Source organism: Aquarana catesbeiana, linkage group LG13 (assembly GCF_042186555.1).
Source record: "Aquarana catesbeiana isolate 2022-GZ linkage group LG13, ASM4218655v1, whole genome shotgun sequence".
Taxonomy (NCBI): domain Eukaryota; kingdom Metazoa; phylum Chordata; class Amphibia; order Anura; family Ranidae; genus Aquarana; species Aquarana catesbeiana.
In genome coordinates this window covers 120,243,533-120,270,602 of record NC_133336.1, presented here as the reverse complement: position 1 = coordinate 120,270,602, position 27,070 = coordinate 120,243,533, and the positions used below count along the sequence as shown (strand labels likewise).

Sequence of the window (27,070 nt, the reverse complement as noted above, 5' to 3'; positions counted from 1 at the left end):
ACACCGCAAGATGCCAATCACCATTCTCTCCTTGAACGTCAACGGGCTAAACCATCCCGCCAAACGTCACTCACTGTGGAAAACCGCCTCGGCTCTCCACAGCGACGTGCTTTGTATCCAGGAAACCCACCTGCTACATTCCAATACACCCTTATGCAACAACTACCAATATCCACACATCTTCCATGCCACACACCCCACTAAATCAAGAGGGGTCATGATAGCATTTCGGGACACTTTAGACTTCCAACTCCTTGATTCAATCTCAGACCCAGAAGGTCGGTTTATTATCCTAATCTGCACAATCAACAAAGCAACTTATACCCTAATCAATATATACGCCCCGAACTCCCACCAAATGAGATTCCTCCACAAAGTTCTTCGCTCTGCCAACACTATCCGAAAAGGCCACCAGATCATCTGTGGAGACTTCAATCTAGTACCAGACGTCTTGATGGACTCCACCTCACCGACTAAACGCCGTGACTCTCCTTTAAAGAAATTCATCGCCTCCCAGGACCTGTATGATGTCTGGAGATGTCACCACGGCTCTGAACGTGACTTTACTTTTTTTTCACCCAGACACCGCTCGTACTCAAGAATAGACCTGTTTCTTTCTGACAAATGTATTTTGCAAAAAATTTCTGCTTCTCAGATCCACACCACGGCATGGTCGGACCATGCCCCCATATCTATCACATTACAAGACACCAATTTCCAACAAAATACGTTTCTCTGGCGTGCTAACAACTATATTATACAAAACGACACATACACCCCAGAAATTTCAAAACACATCAATGAATTCTTTTCCTTGAACAAAGGCTCGGTACCCGACCCTGCCGTGGTGTGGAGCGCTCACAAAGCATTCATACGAGGGATGTTAATTAAACTTGGTTCTCAGCATAAGGGGAAGAGGACGCAGCAGATAGACAAACTGACAACCCAGATAGCGACCCTAGAGGACAGGCTCAAAAAAGACCCCCGAGACCCACAGGCCAACCAACTACTAAACCTCAGGCAGGAACTTAGAACTCTACTTCTCCACTCCTACGAATTCCTTCACAGGAAAATCAAAGCGTCTTCATACTCCACCTCCAACAAAGCTGGCAAGAAACTCTCCCAACGACTAAAAGGTAGACGCACCAAAACTAAAATAACCCAACTCATTCACCCCCATACCCACACCCCCTTAAGCAACCCCCAAGACATAGCTGATGCCTTCAGCACATACTATGAAGACCTCTACAACCTGAAACAGGACCCCCATACCCCACAACCCTCCCAGGACGAAATAGATCACTTCCTCTGCAAACTAAATCTACCCAAACTGACTGAGAAACAACTGACCTCCTTAAATGCCCCATTCACTGACCAAGAAATTAAAAAAACCATAGACTCCCTCCCCAGCGGGAAAGCACCAGGCCCCGACGGAATAACCGGGGAATATTACAAACAATTTCATTCACAATTGATCCCACATCTTAGTGACCTATTCAATAATGCTGCCTCCTCTTCTACCTTTTCGCCAGAATATTTAAAAGCGTTAGTTATCACGATACCGAAACCAGGGAAACAGTCGAATGTCCCCCAAAACTTCCGTCCCATCTCCTTACTCAACCTCGACCTCAAACTATACGCCAAATCTATAGCGACAAGATTACTCAAAATTATGCCCACAATTATAAACCAAGACCAAACAGGATTCACAAAAGGCAGACAAGCCTCAGATGCCACCAGGAGGATGATTAACCTTATTCATCACGCTGAGTCCACCGGAACGCCTTCTCTGCTCCTTTCCCTGGATGCAGAGAAGGCGTTCGATAGGGTTCACTGGTCCTACCTAGCGTCAGTCCTCCGGAAGTTTGGATTTCAAGGCCAGATTCTCGGTGCCATTATGGCTTTATATTCCAACCCCGAAGCTCAGGTTTACACGGAAGGCATGCTATCCCGACCATTCCCAATTACAAACGGTACCCGCCAAGGTTGCCCCCTATCCCCCCTCATATTCAACATGGTCATGGAACCCCTAGCAGAACATATCCGCTCTAACGCCGACATCTCGGGCATAAAGATTGGCCCTCACCACCACAAAATTAGCCTGTTTGCGGATGATGTTATCCTCATCCTCACCAACCCGACTGTTTCCCTGGCAGAAGTACAAAAGATGCTAAATTGGTTTAGCTCGATATCATATTACAAAATCAATACGACTAAATCCTTCATACTAGACATCAAGGTGGACGCTACTATAAGAAACCTCCTACAAGCCCAATACTCATTCGCCTGGGCAGACTCCGACATATCATATCTAGGCATACAACTACCGAGGACGACTAAAAAACTCTACACATGTAACTTTCTGCCACTCCTCCAAAACATTCAAGCGACCACACAAAACATAGCGAAACACGAACTCTCCTGGACAGGTCGTCTTGCGGCCTTTAAAATGATCTGCCTTCCCCAGATACTCTACTACTTCCGTACCATTCCTATCCCCCTACCCACCACATTCTTCAGATCCCTTCAGACATTATTTAATAAATTCCTCTGGAAAGAAAAGAGACCCAGATGTGCCCATACAAAACTGATCAAACACAGACTGGTAGGAGGCTCGAGCTCAATAGACTTTGAAGACTACCACCTAGCAGCTATTCTGGCCCAACTACCCTGCTGGTTTAAACCATCCCCGTCCACTCTATGGGGCCACATTGAACAATCTTCACTCATAAGACCAAACCTAAAAACATGGCTGTTAAGCATTCCCCTAGGCGCTCCAATCCCGAAATCCCTGTCTCCCACCGTGAAAGCCTCAGCACAGGCATGGAAAAAAACGTCATCCCAAATGCAATACTCTCCCACCACACCACAATCCCACATCCCCATAAAATCCTTACTCCACCTAATGCCAGAAATCTCACTTTCATCTTGGATCCTTAAAGGTATAAACTACATACAAGACATACTACAAGAAAACCACATCAAATCATTTCCTCAACTTCAAACCACATACGACATACCCGCATCCGAATACTTCACCTACCTCCGTATACGTCACTGCCTGCAAAATATACCATTCCCCATCTATAATATACACCCCAAGACTTGGGAATACCTCACCGACCCCGACACAAAAATCAAAGGCATCTCATATTTTTATAATAATCTGCACCAAAAACGTACCTTTACCAAAATGCCACCCCACCACACCTGGGAAAAAGACCTTGCCAAAAAGTTTACAGACACACAATGGCAACAAGCCCTCAAGACTATCTACAAATCCACCAAATGCGCGGCCCTATGGGAACTCACACAGAAGATTACACTAAGATGGTATCTGACCCCCGCCCGCATAACATCTTTTAACCCTCAAATCCCTAATACTTGCTGGAGATGTAAATCTTCCACATGCGACCTATTACATGTCTTCTGGTCGTGCACCAAACTCCGCAAATACTGGGAAGACACCTTCCACGTAATCTCGACCATCACTCAAATCACGACCCCTCCAACACCGGCCCTAGCGATCCTCAACCTCACTATTGAGGACTTTTCTCACCCCCTCCAATCCACAATCACCCACATCCTCATGGCAGCCAGACTCAATATAGCTAGACACTGGAAATCTGACACACATCTGACGATTACGCAAGTCACAGACTTGGTATCACTACACTACAGTTACGAGACCACCACAGCCACACTATCTGGGCAAGCCACTAAAATACGCACAGCATGGCAACCTTGGACCGACTGGACTAGAAACTGCGCACCCCGCGCACAAACAAACGGCTGTTCTGATCCTCCTTCTTGACCGAGCAATACCCATCACTATCTAAGAATCTTATGATACCTTTATAATTGAAAAATTTCAGTTTTTCTTTTTCCTCCTTTTCCATTGTTTGGAACTTTCGTGTCCACCACAGAAGGGTCCGCTTCACTCCTGTGCCACTAAAGGTCCCACATGGGGTGACACACTTGTGAAGTGGACCGAATAAGACCTATCAGAGTTTTTATTCCTGTTAGCATTAACGAAATGACACGACTATTACTTACATTAGTATATATATGTTTTTACTAGATCCCGGTTTGTGGATAGAAGTTCATATCTATGATTGTTATACAGACGTCATTGCACGACGTACAATGTTTAATTGTACAATGTACTCTTTAAAAACCTAATAAAAATATGGAATCAAAAAAAAAAAAAAAGATATACATGTCCAAACTACCAGGCAGGCCGTACGAAACCGACACACGGGCCGCAATTGGCCCACGGGCCGGACTTTGGGCATGCCTGTTCTATATACTCTGTATAGTGATTAGTATTCCCTAAATGACCTGTCTGAGGATCCGCACCCCCTAAATGCCCTGCTTGGGAAGTCAGTACCCTCTAGATAACCCATCTGAGAGTCAGCACCCTCTGGACCCCCTGTCTGCGGGTCAGCACCTTCTAGATGCCCTGTCTGTGGGTCAGAACCCTCTGGACTCCCCATCTTGGATCAGAACCATCTAGACTCCCTGTCAGGGGGTCAGCTCCCTCTAGATGCTCCGTCTAGTAGTAAGCACCCTCTGGATTCTCTTTCTGAGGGTCAGAACCCTTTAGATGCCTTGTCTGGGGGTCCGAACCCTCTGGACTCCCCCTGTGGGGGTCAGCACCTCTGCATTCTCCATCTGGGGGTCAGCACTCTCTGGACCCTCCCTGAGGGGGTCAGCACCCTCTAAATGCCCTGTCTTGGGGTCAGCACCCTCTGGACTCCCCGTTTGGGGGTCTGCACCCCCTGGACTCCCCTGTGGGGTTCAGCATCCTCTAAATGCCCTGTCTTGGGGTCAGCACCCTCTGGACTCCCGGTCTGGGGGTTATCACCCTCTGAACTCACTGTTTCAGGGTCAGCACCCTTAAAATGCCCTGTCCTGGGGATCAGCACCCTCTGGACTCCCTGTCTGGAGGTCAGCACCCTTAAAATGCCCTGTCCTGGGGATCAGCACCCTCTGGACTCCCTGTCTGGAGGTCAGCACCCTCTAAATGGCCAGTCTAGGGGTCAGCACCCTCTGGACTCCCCATCTCGGGGTCAGCAACCTCTGGACTCCCTGTCTCGGGGTCAACACCCTCTAAATGCCCTGTCTTTGGGTCAGCATCCTCTGAACTCCCTGTCTGGGGTCAGCACCCTCTGGACTCCCTGTCTAGGGATCAGCACCCTCCCCGTCTCGGGGTCAGCACCTACTGGACTCCCTGTCTGGGGATCAGCACCCTCTGGACTACCCATCTCGGGGTCAGCACCCACTAAATGTCCTGTCTTGGGGTCAGCACCCTCTGGACTCCCCGTCTCGGATTCAGCACCCTCTGGACCCCCTGTCTCGGGGTCAGCACCCTCTGGACTCTCCGTCTTGGGGTCAGCACCCTCTGGACTCTCCGTCTCGGGGTCAGCACCCTCTGAAATCTCTGTCTTGGGGGTCAGCACCCTCTGGACTCCCCGTCTCAGGGTCAGCACCCTCTGGACTCCCCATCTCAAGGTCAGCACCCTCTGGACTCCCTGTCTCGGCGTCAACACCCTCTAAATGCCCTGTCTTTGGGTCAGCATCCTCTGGACTCCCTGTCTGGGGTCAGCACCCTCTGGACTCCCTGTCTAGGGATCAGCTCCCTCTGGCCTGCCCGTCTGGGGTCAGCACCCTCTGGACTCCCCGTCTCAGAGACAGCACCCTCTGGACCCTCTATCTCGGGGTCAGCACCCTCTGGACTCTCCATCTTGGGGTCAGCACCTTCTGGACTCCGCCGTCTCAGGGTCAGCACCCTCTGGACCCCCCGTCTTGGGGTCAGCACCCTCTGGACTCCCCGTCCCAGGGTCAGTACCCTCTGACCTCCATGTCTCAGGGTCAGCACCCTCTGGACTCCCCATCTCGGGGTCAGCACCCTCTGGAATCTCTGTCTTGGGGTCAGCACCCTCTGGACTCCCCATCTCAAGGTCAGCACCCTCTGGACTCCCCGTCTTGGCGTCAACACCCTCTGGACTCCCCGTCTGGGGGTCAGCAACATCTAGACTCCCTGTCAGGGGGTCAGCTCCCTCTAGATGCTCCATCTAGTAGTAAGCACCCTCTGGATTCTCTATCTGGGGGTCAGAACCCTCTAGCTGCCGTGTCTGGGGTTCACACCCTCTGGACTCCTCCTGTGGGGGTCAGCACCCTCTGGATTCTCCATCTGGGGGTCAGCACTCTCTGGTCTCTCCTTGTGGGGGTCAGCACCCTCTAAATGCCCTGTCTTGGGGTCAGCACCCTCTGGACCCCCCATTTCGGGGTCAGCACCCTCTGGATTCCCTGTCTGGGGGTCTGCACCCTCTGGACTCCCTGTTTCAGGGTCAGCACCGTTAAAATGCCCTGTCCTGGGGATGAGCACCCTCTGGACTCCCTGTCTTGGGGTCAGCACCCTCTAAATGCCCTGTCTTTGGATCAGCATCCTCTGGACTCCCTGTCTTGGGGTCAGCACCCTCTAAATGCCCTGTCTTTGGATCAGCATCCTCTGGACTCCCTGTCTGGGGTCAGCATCCTCTGGACTACCTGTCTGGGGATCAGCACCCCCTGGACTCCCTGTCTGGGGATCAGCATCCTCTGGACTCCCCGTCTCAGGGTCAGCATCCTCTGGACTCCCTGTCTGGGGGCCAGAATCCTCTGAACTCCCTGGCTGGGGGTCAGCATCCTCTGGACTCCCCGTCTCTGAGTCAGCACCCACTGGACCCCCCCCGTCTCAGGGTCAGCACCCTCTGGACTCTCCGTCTTGGGGTCAGGACCTTCTGGACTCCCCGTCTTGGGGTCAGCACCCTCTGGAATCTCTGTTTTGGGGTCAGCACCCTCTGGACTCCCTGTCTTGGGGTCAAAACCCTCTGGACTCCCTGTCTTGGGGTCAAAACCCTCTGGACTCCCCGTCTCAGGATCAATACCCTCTGGACTCCCCGTCACGGGGTCAACACCCTCTATACTCCCCGTCTCAAGGTCAGCACCCTCTGGACTCCCTGTCTCAGGGTCAGCACCCTCTGGACCCCCCATCTCAGGGTCAGCACCCTCTGAAATCTCTGTCTTGGGGGTCAGCACCCTCTGGACTCCCCATCTCAAGGTCAGCACCCTCTGGACTCCCTGTCTCGGCGTCAACACCCTCTAAATGCCCTGTCTTTGGGTCAGCATCCTCTGGACTCCCTGTCTGGGGTCAGCACCCTCTGGACTCCCTGTCTAGGGATCAGCTCCCTCTGGCCTGCCCGTCTGGGGTCAGCACCCTCTGGACTCCCTGTCTGGGGATCAGCACCCTCTGGACTCCCCATCTCGGGGTCAGCACCCACTAAATGTCCTGTCTTGGGGTCAGCACCTTCTGGACTCCCCGTCTCAGAGACAGCACCCTCTGGACCCTCTATCTCGGGGTCAGCACCCTCTGGACTCTCCGTCTTGGGGTCAGCACCTTCTGGACTCCGCCGTCTCAGGGTCAGCACCCTCTGGACCCCCCGTCTTGGGGTCAGCACCCTCTGGACTCCCCGTCCCAGGGTCAGCACCCTCTGGCCTCCATGTCTCAGGGTCAGCACCCTCTGGACTCCCCATCTCGGGGTCAGCACCCTCTGGAATCTCTGTCTTGGGGTCAGCACCCTCTGGACTCCCCATCTCAAGGTCAGCACCCTCTGGACTCCCTGTCTTGGCGTCAACACCCTCTGGAATCCCCGTCTGGGGGTCAGCAACATCTAGACTCCCTGTCAGGGGGTCAGCTCCCTCTAGATACTCCATCTAGTAGTAAGCACCCTCTGAATTCTCTATCTGGGGGTCAGAACCCTCTAGCTGCCGTGTCTGGGGTTCAATCCTCTGGACTCTTCCTTTGGGGGTCAGCACCCTCTGGATTCTCCATCTGGGGGTCAACACTCTCTGGTCTCTCCTTGTGGGGGTCAGCACCCTCTAAATGCCCTGTCTTGGGGTCAGCACCCTCTGGACTCCCTGTCTCGGTGTCAACACCCTCTAAATGCCCTGTCTTTGGGTCAGCATCCTCTGGACTCCCTGTCTGGGGTCAGCACCCTCTGGACTCCCTGTCTAGGGATCAGCTCCCTCTGGCCTGCCCGTCTGGGGTCAGCACCCTCTGGACTCCCTGTCAGGGGATCAGCACCCTCTGGACTCCCCATCTCGGGGTCAGCAGCCACTAAATGTCCTGTCTTGGGGTCAGCACCCTCTGGACTCCCCGTCTCAGAGACAGCACCCTCTGGACCCTCTATCTCGGGGTCAGCACCCTCTGGACTCTCCGTCTTGGGGTCAGCACCTTCTGGACTCCGCCGTCTCAGGGTCAGCACCCTCTGGACTCCCCGTCCCAGGGTCAGCACCCTCTGGCCTCCATGTCTCAGGGTCAGCACCCTCTGGACTCCCCATTTTGGGGTCAGCACCCTCTGGAATCTCTGTCTTGGGGTCAGCACCCTCTGGACTCCCCATCTCAAGGTCAGCACCCTCTGGACTCCCCGTCTTGGCGTCAACACCCTCTGGACTCCCCGTCTGGGGGTCAGCAACATCTAGACTCCCTGTCAGGGGGTCAGCTCCCTCTAGATGCTCCATCTAGTAGTAAGCACCCTCTGGATTCCCTATCTGGGGGTCAGAACCCTCTAGCTGCCGTGTCTGGGGTTCACACCCTCTGGACTCCTCCTGTGGGGGTCAGCACCCTCTGGATTCTCCATCTGGGGGTCAGCACTCTCTGGTCTCTCCTTGTGGGGGTCAGCACCCTCTAAATGCCCTGTCTTGGGGTCAGCACCCTCTGGACCCCCCATTTCGGGGTCAGCACCCTCTGGATTCCCTGTCTGGGGGTCTGCACCCTCTGGACTCCCTGTTTCAGGGTCAGCACCGTTAAAATGCCCTGTCCTGGGGATGAGCACCCTCTGGACTCCCTGTCTGGAGGTCATCACCCTCTAAATGCCCTGTCTAGGGGTCAGCACCCTCTGGACTCCCCATCTCGGGGTCAGCACCCTCTGGACTCCCTGTCTTGGGGTCAGCACCCTCTAAATGCCCTGTCTTTGGATCAGCATCCTCTGGACTCCCTGTCTGGGGTCAGCATCCTCTGGACTACCTGTCTGGGGATCAGCACCCCCTGGACTCCCTGTCTGGGGATCAGCATCCTCTGGACTCCCCGTCTCAGGGTCAGCATCCTCTGGACTCCCTGTCTGGGGGCCAGAATCCTCTGAACTCCCTGGCTGGGGGTCAGCATCCTCTGGACTCCCCGTCTCTGAGTCAGCACCCACTGGACCCCCCCGTCTCAGGGTCAGCACCCTCTGGACTCTCCGTCTTGGGGTCAGGACCTTCTGGACTCCCCGTCTTGGGGTCAGCACCCTCTGGAATCTCTGTTTTGGGGTCAGCACCCTCTGGACTCCCTGTCTTGGGGTCAAAACCCTCTGGACTCCCTGTCTTGGGGTCAAAACCCTCTGGACTCCCCGTCTCAGGATCAACACCCTCTGGACTCCCCGTCACGGGGTCAACACCCTCTATACTCCCCGTCTCAAGGTCAGCCCCCACTGGACACCCTGTCTCAGGGTCAGCACCCTCTGGAATTTCCATCTTGGGGTCAGCACCCTCTGGAATTTCCATCTTGGGGTCAGCACCCCCTGGACACCCCGTCTCGGGGTCAGCACCATCTAAATGCCTTGTCTCAGGGTCAGCACCCTCTGGACTCCCCATCTCGGGGTCAGCACCATCTAAATGCCCTGTCTCAGGGTCAGCACCCTCTGGACTCCCTGTCTCTGGGTCAGCACCCTCTGAACTCCCTGTCTCTGGGTCAGCACCCTCTGGACTCCCTGTCTCGGGGGCAGCACCATCTAAATGCCCTGTCTCAGGGTCAGCACCCTCTGGACTCCCTGTCTCTGGGTCAGCACCCTCTGGACCCCGTTTTGGGGTCAGCACCCTCTGGAATCTCTGTTTTGGGGTCAGCACCCTCTGGACTCCCTGTCTCGGGGTCAGCCCCCACTGGACACCCTGTCTCAGGGTCAGCACCCTCTGGAATTTCCATCTTGGGGTCAGCACCCTCTGGAATTTCCATCTTGGGGTCAGCACCCTCTGGACTCCCCGTCTTGGGGTCAGCACCATCTAAATGCCCTATCTCAGAGTCAGCACCCTCTGGACTCCCCGGTCTCGGGGTCAGCACCATCTAAATGCCCTGTCTCAGGGTCAGCACCCTCTGGACTCCCCGGTCTCGGGGTCAGCACCATCTAAATGCCCTGTCTCAGGGTCAGCACCCTCTGGACTCCCTGTCTCTGGGTCAGCACCCTCTGGATTCCCTGTCTCGGGGGCAGCACCCTCTGGACTCCCTGTCTCTGGGTCAGCACCCTCTGGACCCCGTTTTGGGGCCAGCACCCTATGGACTCCCCATATTGGGGTCAGCACCCTCTGGACGCCCCATTTTTGGGTCAGCACCTTCTAAATGCCCTGCCTTGGGGTCAGCACCTTCTAAATGCCCTGCCTTGGGGTCAGCACCCTCTGGTCTCCCCATCTAGTAATCACATCTACAGTCAGACGACCATTGTATGGATCAGGGATGTCACTATGGGTTGCCAGCCATGCACACAATGTAATAAAGCAAACAAAGTTGTGCCCTGTCACCTGGCACACGTCTCCATGTACACACAGCCTCCTGCACACCAGACGGGTAAAGTTGGCACAGCACACCATCGCTGCCATCCTGGCACACATCCCCGGAGCCCATGGCCGGGCACACGGCGGTGTAATGGCAGCACATGTGCGGGCTCTGTGTACATCATGTTTCAGACACGGCTCCGTCCGCCGGGCCTGCCCGATCCCCGGCCTCTCTTACCGTTCTCTGCGGGAAGGGTCCTGCTGGAAGGCGGGCTTTGTGGGCGCCATGATCCGGGCCCCGAGATGTGCGGATGATGAGATGTGCGGGCATTCCGTGCCCGGTGCGGGGAGGGGGAGGGGGGGAGCCGGTGCTCTGCCTCCTCCCGAGGGGTGACAGCGGCTCTATCTATCGCTGCATCCCTCCATCACAGCCCACCCCTCTCTCCTCCTCTCCTCCTCTCCTCTCCGCTCTATTTACCTTCCACACTCACCACAACTTTCCTCATCTCCATCCAACTAGGCACACAGCACTGCTATCTATACATATACACAGGTCATATCTGTACAATGTGTACACCACAGGTCATATCTGTACAATGTATACACCACAGGTCATATATGTACAATGTATACACCACAGGTCATATCTGTACAATGTATACACCACGGGTCATATCTGTACAATGTATACACCATGGGTCATATATGTACAATGTATACACCACGGGTCATATCTGTACAATGTATACACCACGGGTCATATCTGTACAATGTATACTCCACAGGTCATATCTGTACAATGTATACACCACAGGTCGTATATGTACAATGTATACACCACAGGTCGTATCTGTACAATGTATACACCACAGGTCGTATATGTACAATGTATACACCACAGGTCATATCTGTACAATGTATACACAACAGGTCATATCTGTACAATGAATACACAACAGGTCATATCTGTACAATGAATACACCACAGGTCATAGCTGTACAATGTGTACACCACAGGTCATATCTGTACAATGTATACATCACAGGTCATATATGTACAATGTATACACCACAGGTCATATATGTACAATGTATACACCACAGGTCATATACACAACAGGTCATATATGTACAATGTATACATCACAGGTCATATATGTACAATGTATACACCACACGTCATATCTGTACAATGTATACTCCACAGGTCATATATGTACAGTGTATACCCCACAGGTCATATCTGTACAATGTATACATCACAGGTCATATATGTACAATGTATACATCACAGGTCATATATGTACAATGTATACACCACAGGTCATATCTGTACAATGAATACACAACAGGTCATATCTGTACAATGTATACACAACAGGTCATATATGTACAATGTATACATCACAGGTCATATCTGTACAATGAATACACAACAGGTCATATATGTACAATGTATACATCACAGGTCATATCTCTACAATGAATACACCACAAGTCATATATGTACAATGTATACATCACAGGTCATATCTGTACAATGTATACATCACAGGTCATATATGTACAATGTATACACCACAGGTCATATCTGTACAATGTATACACAACAGGTCATATCTGTACAATGTATACACCACAGGTCATATCTGTACAATGTATACATCACAGGTCATATCTGTACAATGTATACACCACAGGTCATATCTGTACAATGTATACATCACAGGTCATATATGTACAATGTATACACCACAGGTCATATATGTACAATGTATACACCACAGGTCATATATGTACAATGTATACACCACAGGTCATATATGTACAATGTATACATCACAGGTCATATCTGTACAATGTATACATCACAGGACATTTCTATGTACAATGTATACCACACAGGTCATATATATATATATATATATATATATATATATATATATATATATTAGGGTTGTCCCGATACTAGTGTCGGTATCGGCACCCATACCGAGCATTTGCCCAAGTACCTGTACTCGGGCAAATGCTCCCAATGCTTCCCCCGATACCTGGAAGTCAGCGGTGATCGGCACGTGGGGGAGTTACAAGCTTCTCCCCCAGCGGCTTTTGGTGACATACAGCGGTGATCGGTGCTTGTAACTCCCCCACACGCGATCACCGCTGACTGTCACTGCATCCTCCTCCATGCCCCCTCCGTTCCTCTGTCCCTCTCCGCTGTCCCCTCCATTCTGCTGTCCCTCTCCGCTGTCCCCCTCCGTTGTGCTGTCCTCCTCCTCCTTCCTTTGTAAATGGACAGAGTCAGCTGACTCTGTCCATTCACATAACTGAAACATTGTAATCTTCTGTGATTACGATTTGTCAGTTTATGAATGGAGAGGAGCTGCTGTCTTCTCTCTATTCATTTTCAGTGCAGCTGAGGCTGCAGATAAAGGGACTGGGGAATCTCTATTCTCGGTCTCTTTCTCTGTCTCAAGGGGGAGATATCAGGGGTCTGTTAAGACCCCTGATATCTCACCAAAGCCCCCCAAACAGGGCTGATTTAAAAAAAACAAAAAAAAAAACACATATTGCAATAAAGAATAAAAAAAAATTATTGTAAAAAATAAAAATTGTAAAAAAAAAAAAAAACACACATACACCGTTCACCCCCCCCCCCCCCAAAAAAAAAAGAAAGCATTGTTAAAAAAAAAAAAAAAAAAAAAAACTGTCACGTGACATTGAAAAAAAAAGTATCGGTAATCGGTATCGGCGAGTACTTGAAAAAAAGTATCGGTACTTGTACTCGGTCCTAAAAAAGTGGTATCGGGACAACCCTAATATATATACTTGTACAATGTATACCCCCCACAGGTCATTTCTATGTACAATGTATATACAAAGGTCATATACTGCATATGTACATTGTATACACACAAGTCATATATACAATGGACACACAAGTCAATTACTGTATGTACACAAAAGTCATATATTTACAATGTATATACACACAAGTCAAATACACCAATCAGCCATAACATTATGACCACTGACCAACCATCTGTGAATAATACTGTTTATCTGATTACATTGGAATCTGAAAGTCGGTGGTATATATTAGGCAGCAAGTGAACATGTTGTCCCTGAAGTTGATGTGCTGAGATTTTTTAAGTGTGAGGCTGCATTTACATCTGAGCGTTTTCAGCTCATAAAACACCTGAAAAAAACGCCTGAAAAACGCCCAACAAGCAAAATCCCATTCATTTCAATGGCACCTGTTCACATCTGAGCATTTTGTGAAGCAAAACACCTGAAAAACGCCCTAAGCTCAAAAAAGAACATGAGCTTCTTTGGGCGCATTACAGGCATTTTTCTGCCTTTTACATTGGCAAAAAATGCAGCAAAATTGCGATAAAACTGCGCAACTTTGAAATGCTCAGATGTGAATGCAGCCTAATGCTGGCCATACACTATACAAAAAATCGTCCGAAATTCAGTCATTGTGCCCCTTTCACATGGGTGGCTGTTCTGCCACTGTTAAAAGCACGTTTTGTTATTTTGAAATTCCAAGACCCCAGGCACAGCGATCACTTGCATTTGTACAATGCGATTAGCTGCGTTTACATGCATTTACATGCTGCTGCGTTTAGCTACGGTGGAACAGTCTTGCCATTTCTGATGTGCTTTCTGTTGTTTTTCTTTTCTTGTTGCCGCTGCTATCTGCAGGAGAAATAGTACACTGCGATTACCTGCAGTTATGTGCAGATAGCTGCAATAAATCGGTCCTGGACGCAGTCAAATTTATTTTTTCTAATCGCACAAAAAATCCCATGTAACGAAACCGTTGCTAAACGCAGTGTGTGAATGGGTCCATAGGACAGCATTGTGTGAGTTTAGGTGCGGTAGATAACTTAATCTATCCACAGCTAAAATCTGAATTCTATCCGCCTGTGTGAAATGGGCCTTAGACAGTTAGTTTTTCAGCCAGTTAATGGGGACAAAATTGATAATCGTTGGGACGTTTTTGAGCCAAAAAAACGAAGGACACGTTTGTAAATTTTCTGCCGAACGAACGATACATTGAAAGGTTAATGTGTTTCCCGTCCAAACTGTTTGCACTAAGTATATGTAAAAAAATTAACAAAAAATGGATTCATTTATGTTCCACTCAGAAAAGGCCTCACCATGGTTGACCAAAGAAGTTGAGTGCATGTGCTCAGCGTCATATCCTGAGGTTGTCTTTGGGAAATAGACGTATGAGCTCTGCCAGCATTGCTGGAGAGATTGAAGGGGTGGGGGGTCAGCCTGTCAGTGCTCAGACCAGCCACACGCTGCATCAAATTGGTCTGCATGGCTGTCATCCCAGAAGGAAGCCTCTTCTAAAGATGATGCACAAGAAAGCCTGGAAACAGTTTGCTGAAGACAAGCAGACTAAGGACATGGATTACTGGAACCATGTCCTGTGGTCTGATGAGACCAAAATAAACGTATTTGCTTCAGATGGTGTCAAGCGTGTGGCGGCAACCAGGTGAGGGGTACAAAGACAAATGTGTCTTGCCTACAGTCAAGCATGGTGGTGGGAGTGTCATGGTCTGGGACTGCATGAGTGCTGCCGGCACTGGGAAGCTACAGTTCATTGCGGAAACCATGAAAGCCAACATGTACTGTGACATACTGAAGCAGAGCATGATCCCCTCCCTTCGGAAACTGGGCCGTAGGGCAGTATTCCAACATGATAACGACCCCAAACACACCTCCAAGACGACCACTGCCTTGCTAAAGAAGCTGAGGGTAAAGGTGATGGACTGGCCAAGCATGTCTCCAGACCTAAACCCTATTGAGCATCTGTGGGGCATCCTCAAACAGAAGGTGGAGCAGCGCAAGGTCTCTAACATTCACCAGCTTCGTGATGTTGTCATGGAGGAGTAGAAGAGGACTCCAGTGACAACCTGTGAAGCTCTGGTGAACTCCATGCCCAAGAGGGTTAAGGCAGTGCTGGAAAATAATGGTGGCCACATAAAATATTGACACTTTGGGCCCAATTTGGACATTTTCACTCAGGGGTGTACTCACTTTTGTTGCCAGCGGTTTAGACATTAATGGCTGTGTGTTGAATTATTTTGAGGGTACAGCAAGTTTACACTGTTATACAAGCTGTACACTCACTACTTTACATTGTAGCAAAGTGTCATTTCTTCAGTGTTGTCACATGAAAAGATATAATAAAATATTTACAAAAATGTGAGGGGTGTACTCACTTTTGTGAGATACTGTACATGCACACACATCTATACATACACACACATACAGTATATACATAAAGTCTTTTTAAAACTGTAGTACTCTACCCATACCTGCACTTGTGGGTCCTGCACTGTAGGGGAGGTGCAGCAGGTCAGGACATCTCCCCTTCCACTGCTCTGAACTTACTGTCCTGATCAAGCTCCCGCTGTGCCTTTGTACAGATGAGCGGAGCAGTAGGTGTTCAATCACTGGCTTTCTCAAACAGGATGCCGCAGCACTCCAGGCAAACTTTGGTGATACCCCAGTTAGAAAAAGCTGGTCTAAGGGGACCAGGTAAATCAGCTTTGCTTACCTGATCTTCTGCTCCCACATGCTCCTCTGTGCTGCCAGACCTGTTCCTGCAGCCTCTTCTTCCCTGCACTCTGGTGGTCTAAGGTCCTCTGATGTCATCAAGACCGATGCAGGGACCATAGCCTTGCTCTGGAGATGAGCATGCTTAGGGACAGACCACCTGTCGGAGTGGAGGAGAGTGCAGTTTGTCAGGGAAGTGGAGGATCAAGTAAGTAAAAGTGCTGTTACTGTCCCATAGACTAAACAAGCAGTTAACCCATGCAGTGCGGGCTTAGTCCCACTGTAAGGGAGGACTTTTAGTATTCTTAGAGTTGGGCTTTAAGGAGTACTATAGGTTATTGGCTAGAAAACTTCAGCCAAACTGCCAGATATCTCCCCCAGGAAATTCAGCTAGGAATCTTTTTTGCTGTTTGCAATAGGCCTTAGTTATGAGTATCAGGGCCCCATCTCCATCACTGCAGCCTCTCCTATGGAACCCCCCCCCCCTTATTGATGTTCACAATCTTTTATTTATTGGTCCTAACGTGGCTTAGAATATTGTGACAATGTTTAAAAAAGCTGATATGACATGATTATTCTTCTAGTGATGATTGGGAAAGTGTGTGGTCAATGATTTCCCTGTGCCAATCATAGGCACAAGCCTACTGTACCTAATGGTAAATCCAGCCCAGAACACCATCATAGTGCAGCACTACTAAGTGATCAACAGGCTGTCATTATAATATCTATAGGTAGCTTTATTTATCCATTCTCCTTCCGTCTTACACATTATCTGCTGAATTCATTGTCATTTCCTGGATATGTTGCAGTGATTTGTGTTCTCTTCTCTTTCCTTATAAATTGAACCGTCAAGCACTCTCTGTAAAGGTAAATGATTTAGCGTTTTCCCTTTTCTTCCAGTCCATCATTACCCCTGATTCTGTGAGCGGATTTCCCTATGGTTTAGGTTTTACACCAGCCCTGTGACCTGGGTGTTGGAATGGATTTGCTTCTGGCAGAAAATGTACTGCCCCTTGTTCCCTCTCTCACCTGGCTTTACAAATGTTTTCCCTTACCAATGGACACCTGTAGAATGCTAACATTACAGAATTCTACGTTTAGACTGCCAACAATAAGAGCTCATTTTAAAGCATTTCTAATTGGACGAAATACAGTTTAGAAATCCCGATAAGTAAGCCATTCCTTTAGATGAGATTCAGATTTAAATTATTCTTTTGATTGCACGTTTATATATTATTAGGATAGCTTCAGAGACAGGGGGATGTAATGCTGAAAACAAGCTGGGTCCAAAATTAAAATTATTTTGGGTAATATCAAGACTAATTAGTATTTTGGGTCACTCTATGTTCTATTCTTATCCCATTTTTCAGGGTGACTAAAACATGAAAACCTCAGACACTGACTGACAAAGCAAATATTTAACTAATGTGTCTACTAAGGACTAGTAATAACCAAATCCCAAAAATGTGTGGAAACAGAAAATACATACCAGCAATAAAGCTTAGAGGCAAAGGGGAACAGTATGATGTCCCCTTTAACACCATCTATCATAAGACCCCTTTCACACTGGAGCGCTATGCAGGTGCTACAGCGCTAAAAATAGCACCTGCAAAGCGCCCTGAAAGAGCCGTTCCTGTCTCTTCAGTGTGAAAGCCCCGAGGGCTTTCACATTGGAGCGGTGTGCTGGCAGGACGGTAAAAAAAGACCTGCTAGCAGCATCTTTGGAGCGGTGAAGGAGCGGTGTGTATACCGCTCCTCCACCGCTCCTGCCCATTGAAGTCAATGGGGCAGCGCGGCTATACCACCGGCAAAGCGCTGCTGCTGCAGCGCTTTGCGGGTGGTTTTAACCCTTTTTCGGCCGCTAGCGGGGGTTAAAAGCGGCCGAATACCGAATAAAAATAGCGGTGCTTTACCACCGACGTTGCCCCCGCCCCAGTGTGAAAGGGGCCTAACTGAAATCCTCCACTTAGCATTATGTAGACCAGCCTTTCTCAACCTTGTTACTTTTTACTGGAGCCACTGAAAAAATTGTAATGTCTCAGTTAAACCCCTGCTAAAAACATTTAGTTGGTGGTCAGTGGGAAGAATGGCCCTTACTTCAGAGGTCAATAGGAATAATACTCCTTACATTGGTAGTCAGTCAGAATAATGGTTTTTACATTGGTGGTCAGTGAGAAGAATGGTCTTTACATTGGTAGTCAGTGGGGAGAATGTCACTTACATCGGTGGTCAGTGATGAGAATGCTCCTGACATTGGTGGTCAGTAGGAAAAATCCCCCTTACATTGAAGGTCAGTGGGAAAAAAATGCCCCTACATTGAGGGTCAGTTAGAAAAATGCCCCTTACGTTGGTGGTCAGTGGGGAGAATGTCCATTACATCAGTGGTCAGCGATGAGAGTGCGCCTTACATTGGTGGTCATTGGGGAGAATGCTCCTTACATTGGTGGTTTAGTGGGGAGAATGCGCTTTACACTGGAGGTCAGTGGGGAGAATACACCCTACATTGGTGGTCCAGGGGAAGAATGCTCTTTAAATTTATGGTCACTGGGAAGAATGCGCTTTGCATTGGTGGTCAGTGGAAAGAATGCTCCTTACACAGGAGATCAAAGGGGAAAATGCGCCTTACATTGGAGGTCAGTGGGGAGAATACACCCTACTCTGGTGGTCAAGGGGAAGAATGCTGTTTACATTAGTGGTCAGTGGGGGGAATTCTCCTTACAATGGTGGTCAGTGAAAGAATGCTCCCTACATTGGAGGTCAACAAAGCGAATGCACCTTACACTGGAGTTCAGTGGTGAAAGTACGCCCTACATTGGTGGTCTAGGTCAAAATGCTTTTTACATTAGTGGTCAGTGGGGAGAATGCTCCTTACATTGGTGGTCAATGGAAAGGATGCTCCTTACACTGGAGATCAGTGGGGAGAATGACCACTGCCAGGTGCCATTGAACCTGGTATTTTGCAGGCACCATCAGATGAGAGGTTAATCTGCCACACTTGGAACCCTGGAAACCTCAGTAGGAAACCTAGGGTTCCACTGAACCCCAATTGAGCATGGCTAGTGTAGACAGTGCTTATCGTGCTGATTATTCTATAAGGCTGGAGTCACACCTATGCATTTTTAGTGCTGTTTGCATTTTGCAGATTTGCACTACGGAACGTGTTCCATAGGAAACCATGTTAAATGGACTGTAGTGCAAATCGGTATAATGCAAAAAGCACTAAAAATGCATAGGTGTGAATCCAGCCTTAGGGCTGCCTGCTGTTTACTCATAAATATCTGAAATGTATGGGATTATTTAAGGAAGTGTAAAAATAATCAGTTCAAAGCTATTGTTGATTAAGCAAAGTGAATGCTTACTATATAAAGTGCAGCTGTGATGACTTCTACCATCCAGTTATGTAAAAGGCAAAACCCTCTTCACTGGAATGGAAATTTAAAGCTTCACTTTATATTCAGTAAACCACCCCATAGTCTTCTAATAGGCTGATTCTTCTATTTTAACACATGGTGGTGCTTCTCTGGGAAAAAAAAATAGCAGGCTCTATTTTAACCATTAGCAGCATTGGTGCCAAAGCCCATTTTTACAGTCAGGACCAGAAAAGGACCAGGCAGGTGGAAGCTTATTCTGCACACAACTAAAGGGATAACATTTTACAGCATTGATCCCATATCCTTCTTATTACTGGCTATAAGTTTGGGGAATGTGGCAAAATGCTTCTAAGGAAGATATAATTTATAGTTCTGCCCTTGGTAATACCACTGACGCATGAAGAAAATTTGTAGAAGAAGCTGTCAGTGAAGAGATGTAAGGAATACTCATGCAGTCATCCTATAACATGAAGTGAAGGGCTGAAAGGTGCAATACGGGGCTATGGAGAAGTTGTTCCACCTGGATATGAAAGGGTGGAAGGATATAATAAATCGATGCTGTATGAGGCTTGTACAGTTCATTGCAAAAGCACAGGATATATTTTTCATGATGTGCGATTCCTGGTATAAAATAAACCATGACAATGTAGTTACAGGTGATGTAAGAAATATGTACTTAAAATGAAGATGCTGTGAGAAGGGTGTTATTTGGGATCACAGTACATTGTTCAGAGGATGCTAGTTGGTCTTCATCTCTAAACACAATATATTTGCTGTGACTGTGTAGAGGAATAATAACCTTAGGCTTGTTGCTGCTGTCCCCTATGTGTAGTGCTGATATCTGTGGGATCTTAATGAAATCAAAGCTCTTAATACAAATACGTTCCTTAGCCTTGCGTGTTGTAGCTAAAATACCAATGCCTTGATATAGGAAATGGAAAAATGTTTTCTTTAGCTAAAGCCAATTATTACCAGTGACAAATACTAAGCACGGCAGATTGATTCTAAAAATTAAATATCAATAACACCACTCCCAGTCTGCCTCCATCGGTCCTATCCAGCCAATAATGTTTGATCCTCATGTTTCAGACACACAACATACAGGCTCAGTTCTCTCGTCAGCATGGTATTCATTCTAGGGGTCAAGCATAAAAACTGAAACTGGTACTCACATTAACTAATCAGATGTCCCCTTTAATTTACTTTCTAATTGGTCACTAAGGGATGAAACTGCACTCTGGTTTCCTTGAGAATACATACATGAAACACGCCAACTATAATAATAGTGTCTATCTGATGGTGACTCCAAGTAATGACATGAAGAGGACCTCACATGATCCATCTTTCAGCCTGGCCTGGAAGACGCAATATCCAGATTCACCAACATTGTGGCTTGCCTACTAAGATATTATTTTATTTATTTATTTCAGATACTTACTGTATATAGCGCCGTCAATTTACGCAGCCCTTTACATATAAATTGTTCATTCACATCAGTTCCTGCCCTCAAGGAACTTACAATCTAAGGTCCCTAACTCACATTCATACATACTAGGGCCAATTTAGACAGGGTCCAATTAACCTACCAGCATGTCTTTGGAGTGTGGGAGGAAACTGGAGTACCCGGAGGAAATCCACGCAGGCACAGAGAGAACACGCATAGTCCAGGTAGGTAGTGTCGTAGCTGGGATTCAAACCAGCGACCCTTTTGCTGCTAGACAAAAATACTAACCACTACACCACTGTGCTGTCCATTATGGAGCTATAGGAGCCCTATTCTATCTCTATCATAGGACATAACTAATAGCTAGAGTAAAAAAGAATAAGAAAATGAGTGTCTTCATTTTAATAATAAGGTACTACCGGATGATAAATGCCTTTGTGTTACATTAGACAATGGTCTGGAGAAGAGACCACTTTTTCTAGAACACCATGTGATGGTATATGCATAGATCCAGGGCCAATGCCACATGGCAGAGCCAGTGACATGGTGCTAGTAACCTTTTTTAGCAGTCTTTAAGGGTGGAATTTTGACCACCACTGTAAGAAGGGCACTCTTCCCACTGACCACCAAGGTGGGGGATGGGGGGGGGCATTCTTTCCATTGACCACCAATATAAGGGGGGGCACTCTTCCCACTGACCACCACTAAAGGGGAAGCATTCTTCCCACTGACCACCACTGTAAGGGGGGCATTCTTTCACTGACCACAAATGTAGGGGGGGCATTCATCCCACTGACCACCACTGTAATGGGGCCATGCTTCCAACTGACCACCAATGTAAGGGGGGCATCCTTCCCACTGACTACCACTAAAAGGGGGGCATTCGTCCCACTAACCACCACTAAAAAGGGAGCATTTTTCTCACTGACCACCATTGTAAAGGGTGCATTCTTCCACTGACCACCAATGTAAGGGGGGCATTCATCCCACTAATCACCACTGTGAGGGGGCCATTCTTCCCACTGACCACCAATGTAAGGGGGGCATTCTTACCACTGACTACCACTAAAAGGGGGGGGCATTCTTCTCACTAACCACCACTAAAAGGGGAACATTCTTCCCACTGACCACTACTGTAAGGGAGGCATTCCTCCACTAAATACCAATGCAAGGGGGGCATGCATCCCACTAATCACCACTGTACAGGAAGCATTCTTCCCACTGACTACGAAAGTAAGGGGGCATTCTGCCAAATAATGACCACCAAAAAAGGAGCATTCTTCCCACTGACTACCAATGTAAGGGGGGAATTCTTCCCACTGATCACCACTAAAAGGTGAGCATTCTTCCCAATGACTACCAATGTAAGAGGGGCATTCTTCTCACTGACTACCAATAAGATTCTTCCCACTGGTCACCACGGTAAGGGGGCATTGTTCCCACTAACCATCAGTGTAGGAAGGCTTTTCCAGATGATCTACTATTTGTTTTAGCAGGGGCTTCCTGAGACCTGAAAAAATGCCCTAAACCAATGTGCCAAACCTAAACTTGTGCCACCTGCTAAATGGCCTATCTGTTGGACACCATACATAATGTAAAAATCAGCTAAAATAAATTAGGTCTATACAAGTGATATGCTACTTAATGGGTTGCTGCAAAGAGTATGGTAGCTAGTACAGTATACTTGTGTAGCAGAACTTTTCCATGGGTGTATTGCATTAAATGTGCACTAAACACATCTACATATACTGAACACCCTTACCCAGACAGCATCAGATACAGAATATACCCAGAATTTCTTTAGTCGTCTGTTACATTGATGCAGACATATGGCACATGCATTCTGAGACACAGTTTATGTGTAATGTATATGAAGCACCAATAATTCTATAAATGTGTGTGCGTATGTCTGACAGAAAAATGAATAAATAGGAGCTCACAATAGAAGCTGAGATCCTTGGACATGTCAATAAACCAATACTGATCACACAGTGTTTTACATCTTCCAATTACAGGGGCTGACGTTCATCTCACTCAGACCCATAACAACCCCCTCCCCCTACGCTGTCAGGCAATGTTGATGGTTGATGATGGAGCTATGTCTGCCAGGATGCAGGGCAGTGCCATTGATGGGTTAACTCTTTGTGCTCTATGTGAATCTGCCGTAGGTTGTTCAGAAATGAGCAAGAGGCCCCTCTGACAGCAAAAAGGGTTGGACAGCTGGCTTCTAAAGTAGATGGTAGTACAAGTAGATTGCCTGAAGAATAATTGAATTTCGGGGCTCTCGTGAAAGCAAACACTGGCTGCGCTGCCTCCTTTCTGTGCTGTACAGGGTGGCAAACTCACTGATTCAATTATTTGCTAGTAATTCAATGTATACCGTGTGCAGCATTTTACTACTCTATGCTTTAAAGGGCTAGACACTATTTAATCTATCCATGCTCATGCATACTAGACTGCAGGGTTCAGTGTTTTGCTCACATCAGGGATCATTGCTCTAAAATGATATTATCATTATAATGAATGTAAGATTTCATAGTATGGGCAAGTAGAAAATCAAACCAAAATAAACCACAGTTGCAACATTTACTATATACTATATTACCATAACTTTGGCACTATGTAGGAAAACTTCATACAAGTCATATATGAATTAATTGTTTTCTTATTGGGGACTTTAATCTTGTCCTATAGAGTCAATTAAGACCAAGTCCATTTTGGCGCTCAACCCAACAACTACTGACCCGCCTCTTTGAGGTGCCGATACCCATGACACCGAAATTCTTTTTGCTGCGCCTCTCTACATTAAAAATACCAGATCACTATAAAAAACTACTTAGGCACATCCTTACAGCTGCAGGTTGCCTTGTCGCCCTCAACTGGAAGAGGCGCTCACCACCCTCACCAGATGCCCTGTATGCCAGGGACAAGGATGTGGAGCTTATGGAGAAAATGACCACTAGGATACAGGACAGACTAGAGGACCACGATGAGGTCTGGGAGCTGTGGCATCTCTGGGAGGACCCACCTTGAGCCAGTGACGGAGCTAATGTGATAACCCTCTACTTTTTCTCCCTCTCTCGTTTCTTCTTCTTTTTTTCTTTACTCTTCTTCCTTCTCGTTAATCTCCATGCCATACTTTATGTGATGTCAGACTTCATGCACTGCCTAATACTGTTTCAAAGCAATTTCACTACTGAAGTTGATAATGTATAATGCTATTTTTTGAAGAAGGCTCCTCCTTCCTCATTATTTTATTTTTCTATCATATTCTTGTACTGTTTCTCCTTCGAGACAACCAATAAAATGTTATTTGGAAAAAAAGATAAAGCACAATGTGCAAAGGGCAGTAACCTAGAACGACCAATCAAAATTATTTTTCTTTGGTATGACTGCTATAGACCAGTGGTCGCCAACCTTTCGGACCTCATGGACCACTAAACTCACAATTTTGAATCCCGTGGACCACTAACATGAATTTTACATGCCTTATACATACAGTGCTCCGGCTCTCTGCCCCACTCCCCCTGGATCACACTGGTGTCTTATACACACGGCAAATTATAAGATGAAACAATCAGCACCACAAGTAAAAAATATTGTGATGTTTAAATAAGATAATCTAATAATAAACGTGCACAGCTGCTAAACATTCCAAGTGGTAAATAAATAAATGTAGCACTATGTGTAAAAATATATATAAATATAAAGTGCAAATCTCTAAAATAAATAAATCCTACATATAAATGAATGGTCCATAAAATGAAAAAATGAAGAAATGAACATGAAAAACTCTTCTTGTGATCAGTGTATCCACACAATTCCACCACAGTGATTGTTCGTCCTCAAAAGGAGTGCACTGGTGGTGGTGTACATTCCTTTTGAGTTTTTCATGTTTCATTTCTTCATTTTTTTATTTTATGGACTATTCATTTATATGTAGGATTTATTTATTTTAGAGATTTGCACTTTATATTTATATATATTTTTACACATAGCGCTACATTTATTTACTTACTATTTGTACACACAATGCTCCGGCTCTTAGCCCCTTTGCACTCTGCATCACACTGCTGCCTTACACAGACTCATCATTGGATCTCACCTCTTTATCCAGCCATGTGCTGGAGCTCCATGCTCCCTCCCACACTCTATGATCAGCGCTGCCATTGGAAGTCCTTTTCTTTCTTTACCTCCCACTCTCTGCACTACTCCTGGCGCTTCCCTCTGAGTTCTTAGGAGCCGCCACTACAGAGGAGGCATCGGGTATCAATGTGCGCTGACAGTATTGACTGTCAGTGTGCATTGAGGACAACACTGGAAGCAACATTCTGCCGCAAATGTTGATTTGCAGCAGAACCCCTGGGGACCACTAACATTTTCTTGTGGACCAATCCACTGGTTGGCGACCGCTGCTATAGACTATATAACTGAGAAATTGGATTGTTTGCTATAGACTGTTACCCATCATCCCTTTGCAAACCTCTATAAAACATATTCTTTCTGAAATTTGCCTCCTTATATACAGTATATTGTTCAAATACGTTTATTTAAGACAACAACCCTTGGAGCAGTGATCTGCTGATACACATGGGAACCAGATCATTTTAAATCTAATTTTTTTCAATAGTTGTGCGCCATTACAACAGTGAAATCTAAACTGTGATTGGTTGCTTAGTTCATGACTATTCTATGTGTTGGTATATAAAGATATACATTTACTGCAACTCAATAAGAGGCTCATCTACTCCCAGTAGCAATCCATTAAACATTTTAATTGCAGGATTACAAAATATTAGGTTTATAAAAAGCATAATTACCTAAAGCATTGATATTTGTTTGCATCTCACCGGCTGCACATGAAAAAGCAATGTATTGATCATAGCATAAATAATATATAGAATACACAGCATGAGAACACACCATGCAGGCCATCCCAATCTCGTCACTAACTTCCCCACTTTCTCACTATTTAAACATGATTTTTGAAGATTCACACAACTAAAATTGAATTCCAGACACAAGATCTGTTATATAAATATACATAGACACATTTCACATAGCTGTTACTATAAAAGTTCATTGTGGGGCTAAGTACTTGTGTATCAATCTATGTATACCAATGACTTAGGACAAAAACATAGATAATGTGTGTGTGTTACATGGGCATTGTCCCTACAATGTACATTACACCATTTCCAGCTTATTCAGGACAGAGTAACATTGCACTTTTCTGTTTAATAATTCAGGATGATAACTAAAAAGATTTATTCTGATTTCTTTGGGTTGCTGAACTCCACTTTATACATCACTAAACAAATTTCTATCTATCTATCCGTCTATCTATCTATCTATACAGTTGTGTGCAAAAGTTTTTAACCCATCGCTAAATTTCTGAAGGAAAAGTTCAAAAAATATGAACTGACCTTCTTCTATGTCGTTAATATTAAAAACATTAATACACACGCAGTAGCACACAACGTTGTAATTTGCAAGGCAATTTTCCCCCACAGCTTAGTGAATGTATTTACATTTTTTTGTGTTGCAAGGAATACCCAATCACGTGCAATGAAAAAAAAAAATAGCATTTTTGCTTGCACATAATTGGAAGATGGAAGTCAGCGGAGCTTCACTTCATTCACTGAGCTCTGGTGCATATTCCTTTGCAAAGTGCAACCTCCCTTGCAAAGTGAACAGTCTATTTGCCTTTAGTAAATCAACCCTACAGTATTTTCCATTGTTCTTTCCTTGTTGAAAAATGGTTTCAATAATCATAGTCACGGACAAAAAATATGCAAACTTCTAACATAATGACATTTTGAAATGAGAGTCATTGGAGTAAGGTATTCTAATTAAGCACAAGGAACAAATTGTGCTGCCGGCTCCTGCTTTAGTAGAAATCTTCCACCTCTGATCCCCCCACCCCCCACAATCTTCCCAATCTTCCGGTGTGGCAGGGGTTAATAGAGCCAAAGAGACCTGTCATATGTACTTGTCTAAAGTGCCAACTATGCCCACCCTTTCCGCACCCCTCCTCTGTTCATAGAGGCTGTACTATAGCTTCTATGAGTGAAATGTAATATATATGAATGGAGGACGGGCAGATAAATGA

At 46.8% G+C, this 27,070-nt stretch overlaps 1 protein-coding gene across 10 annotated transcripts in view; it reads right to left on the bottom strand.

Annotated features, from left to right (window-relative positions):
- Positions 1-27,070, bottom strand: part of NPAS3 (neuronal PAS domain protein 3) — a 678,331-nt gene that overhangs the window by 641,113 nt on the left and 10,148 nt on the right. For 2 of the 10 annotated variants that reach the window (XM_073610108.1, XM_073610110.1), the window contains exon 1: positions 10,805-11,004. The exons of the other annotated variants lie outside the window; for them this stretch is intronic. In XM_073610108.1, the coding sequence (XP_073466209.1) occupies positions 10,805-10,854 (50 nt within the window). In that variant the 5' untranslated portion in view covers positions 10,855-11,004. Of the gene's footprint in view, positions 1-10,804; positions 11,005-27,070 lie in introns of those variants that run through there. 10 annotated transcript variants of the gene reach the window in all.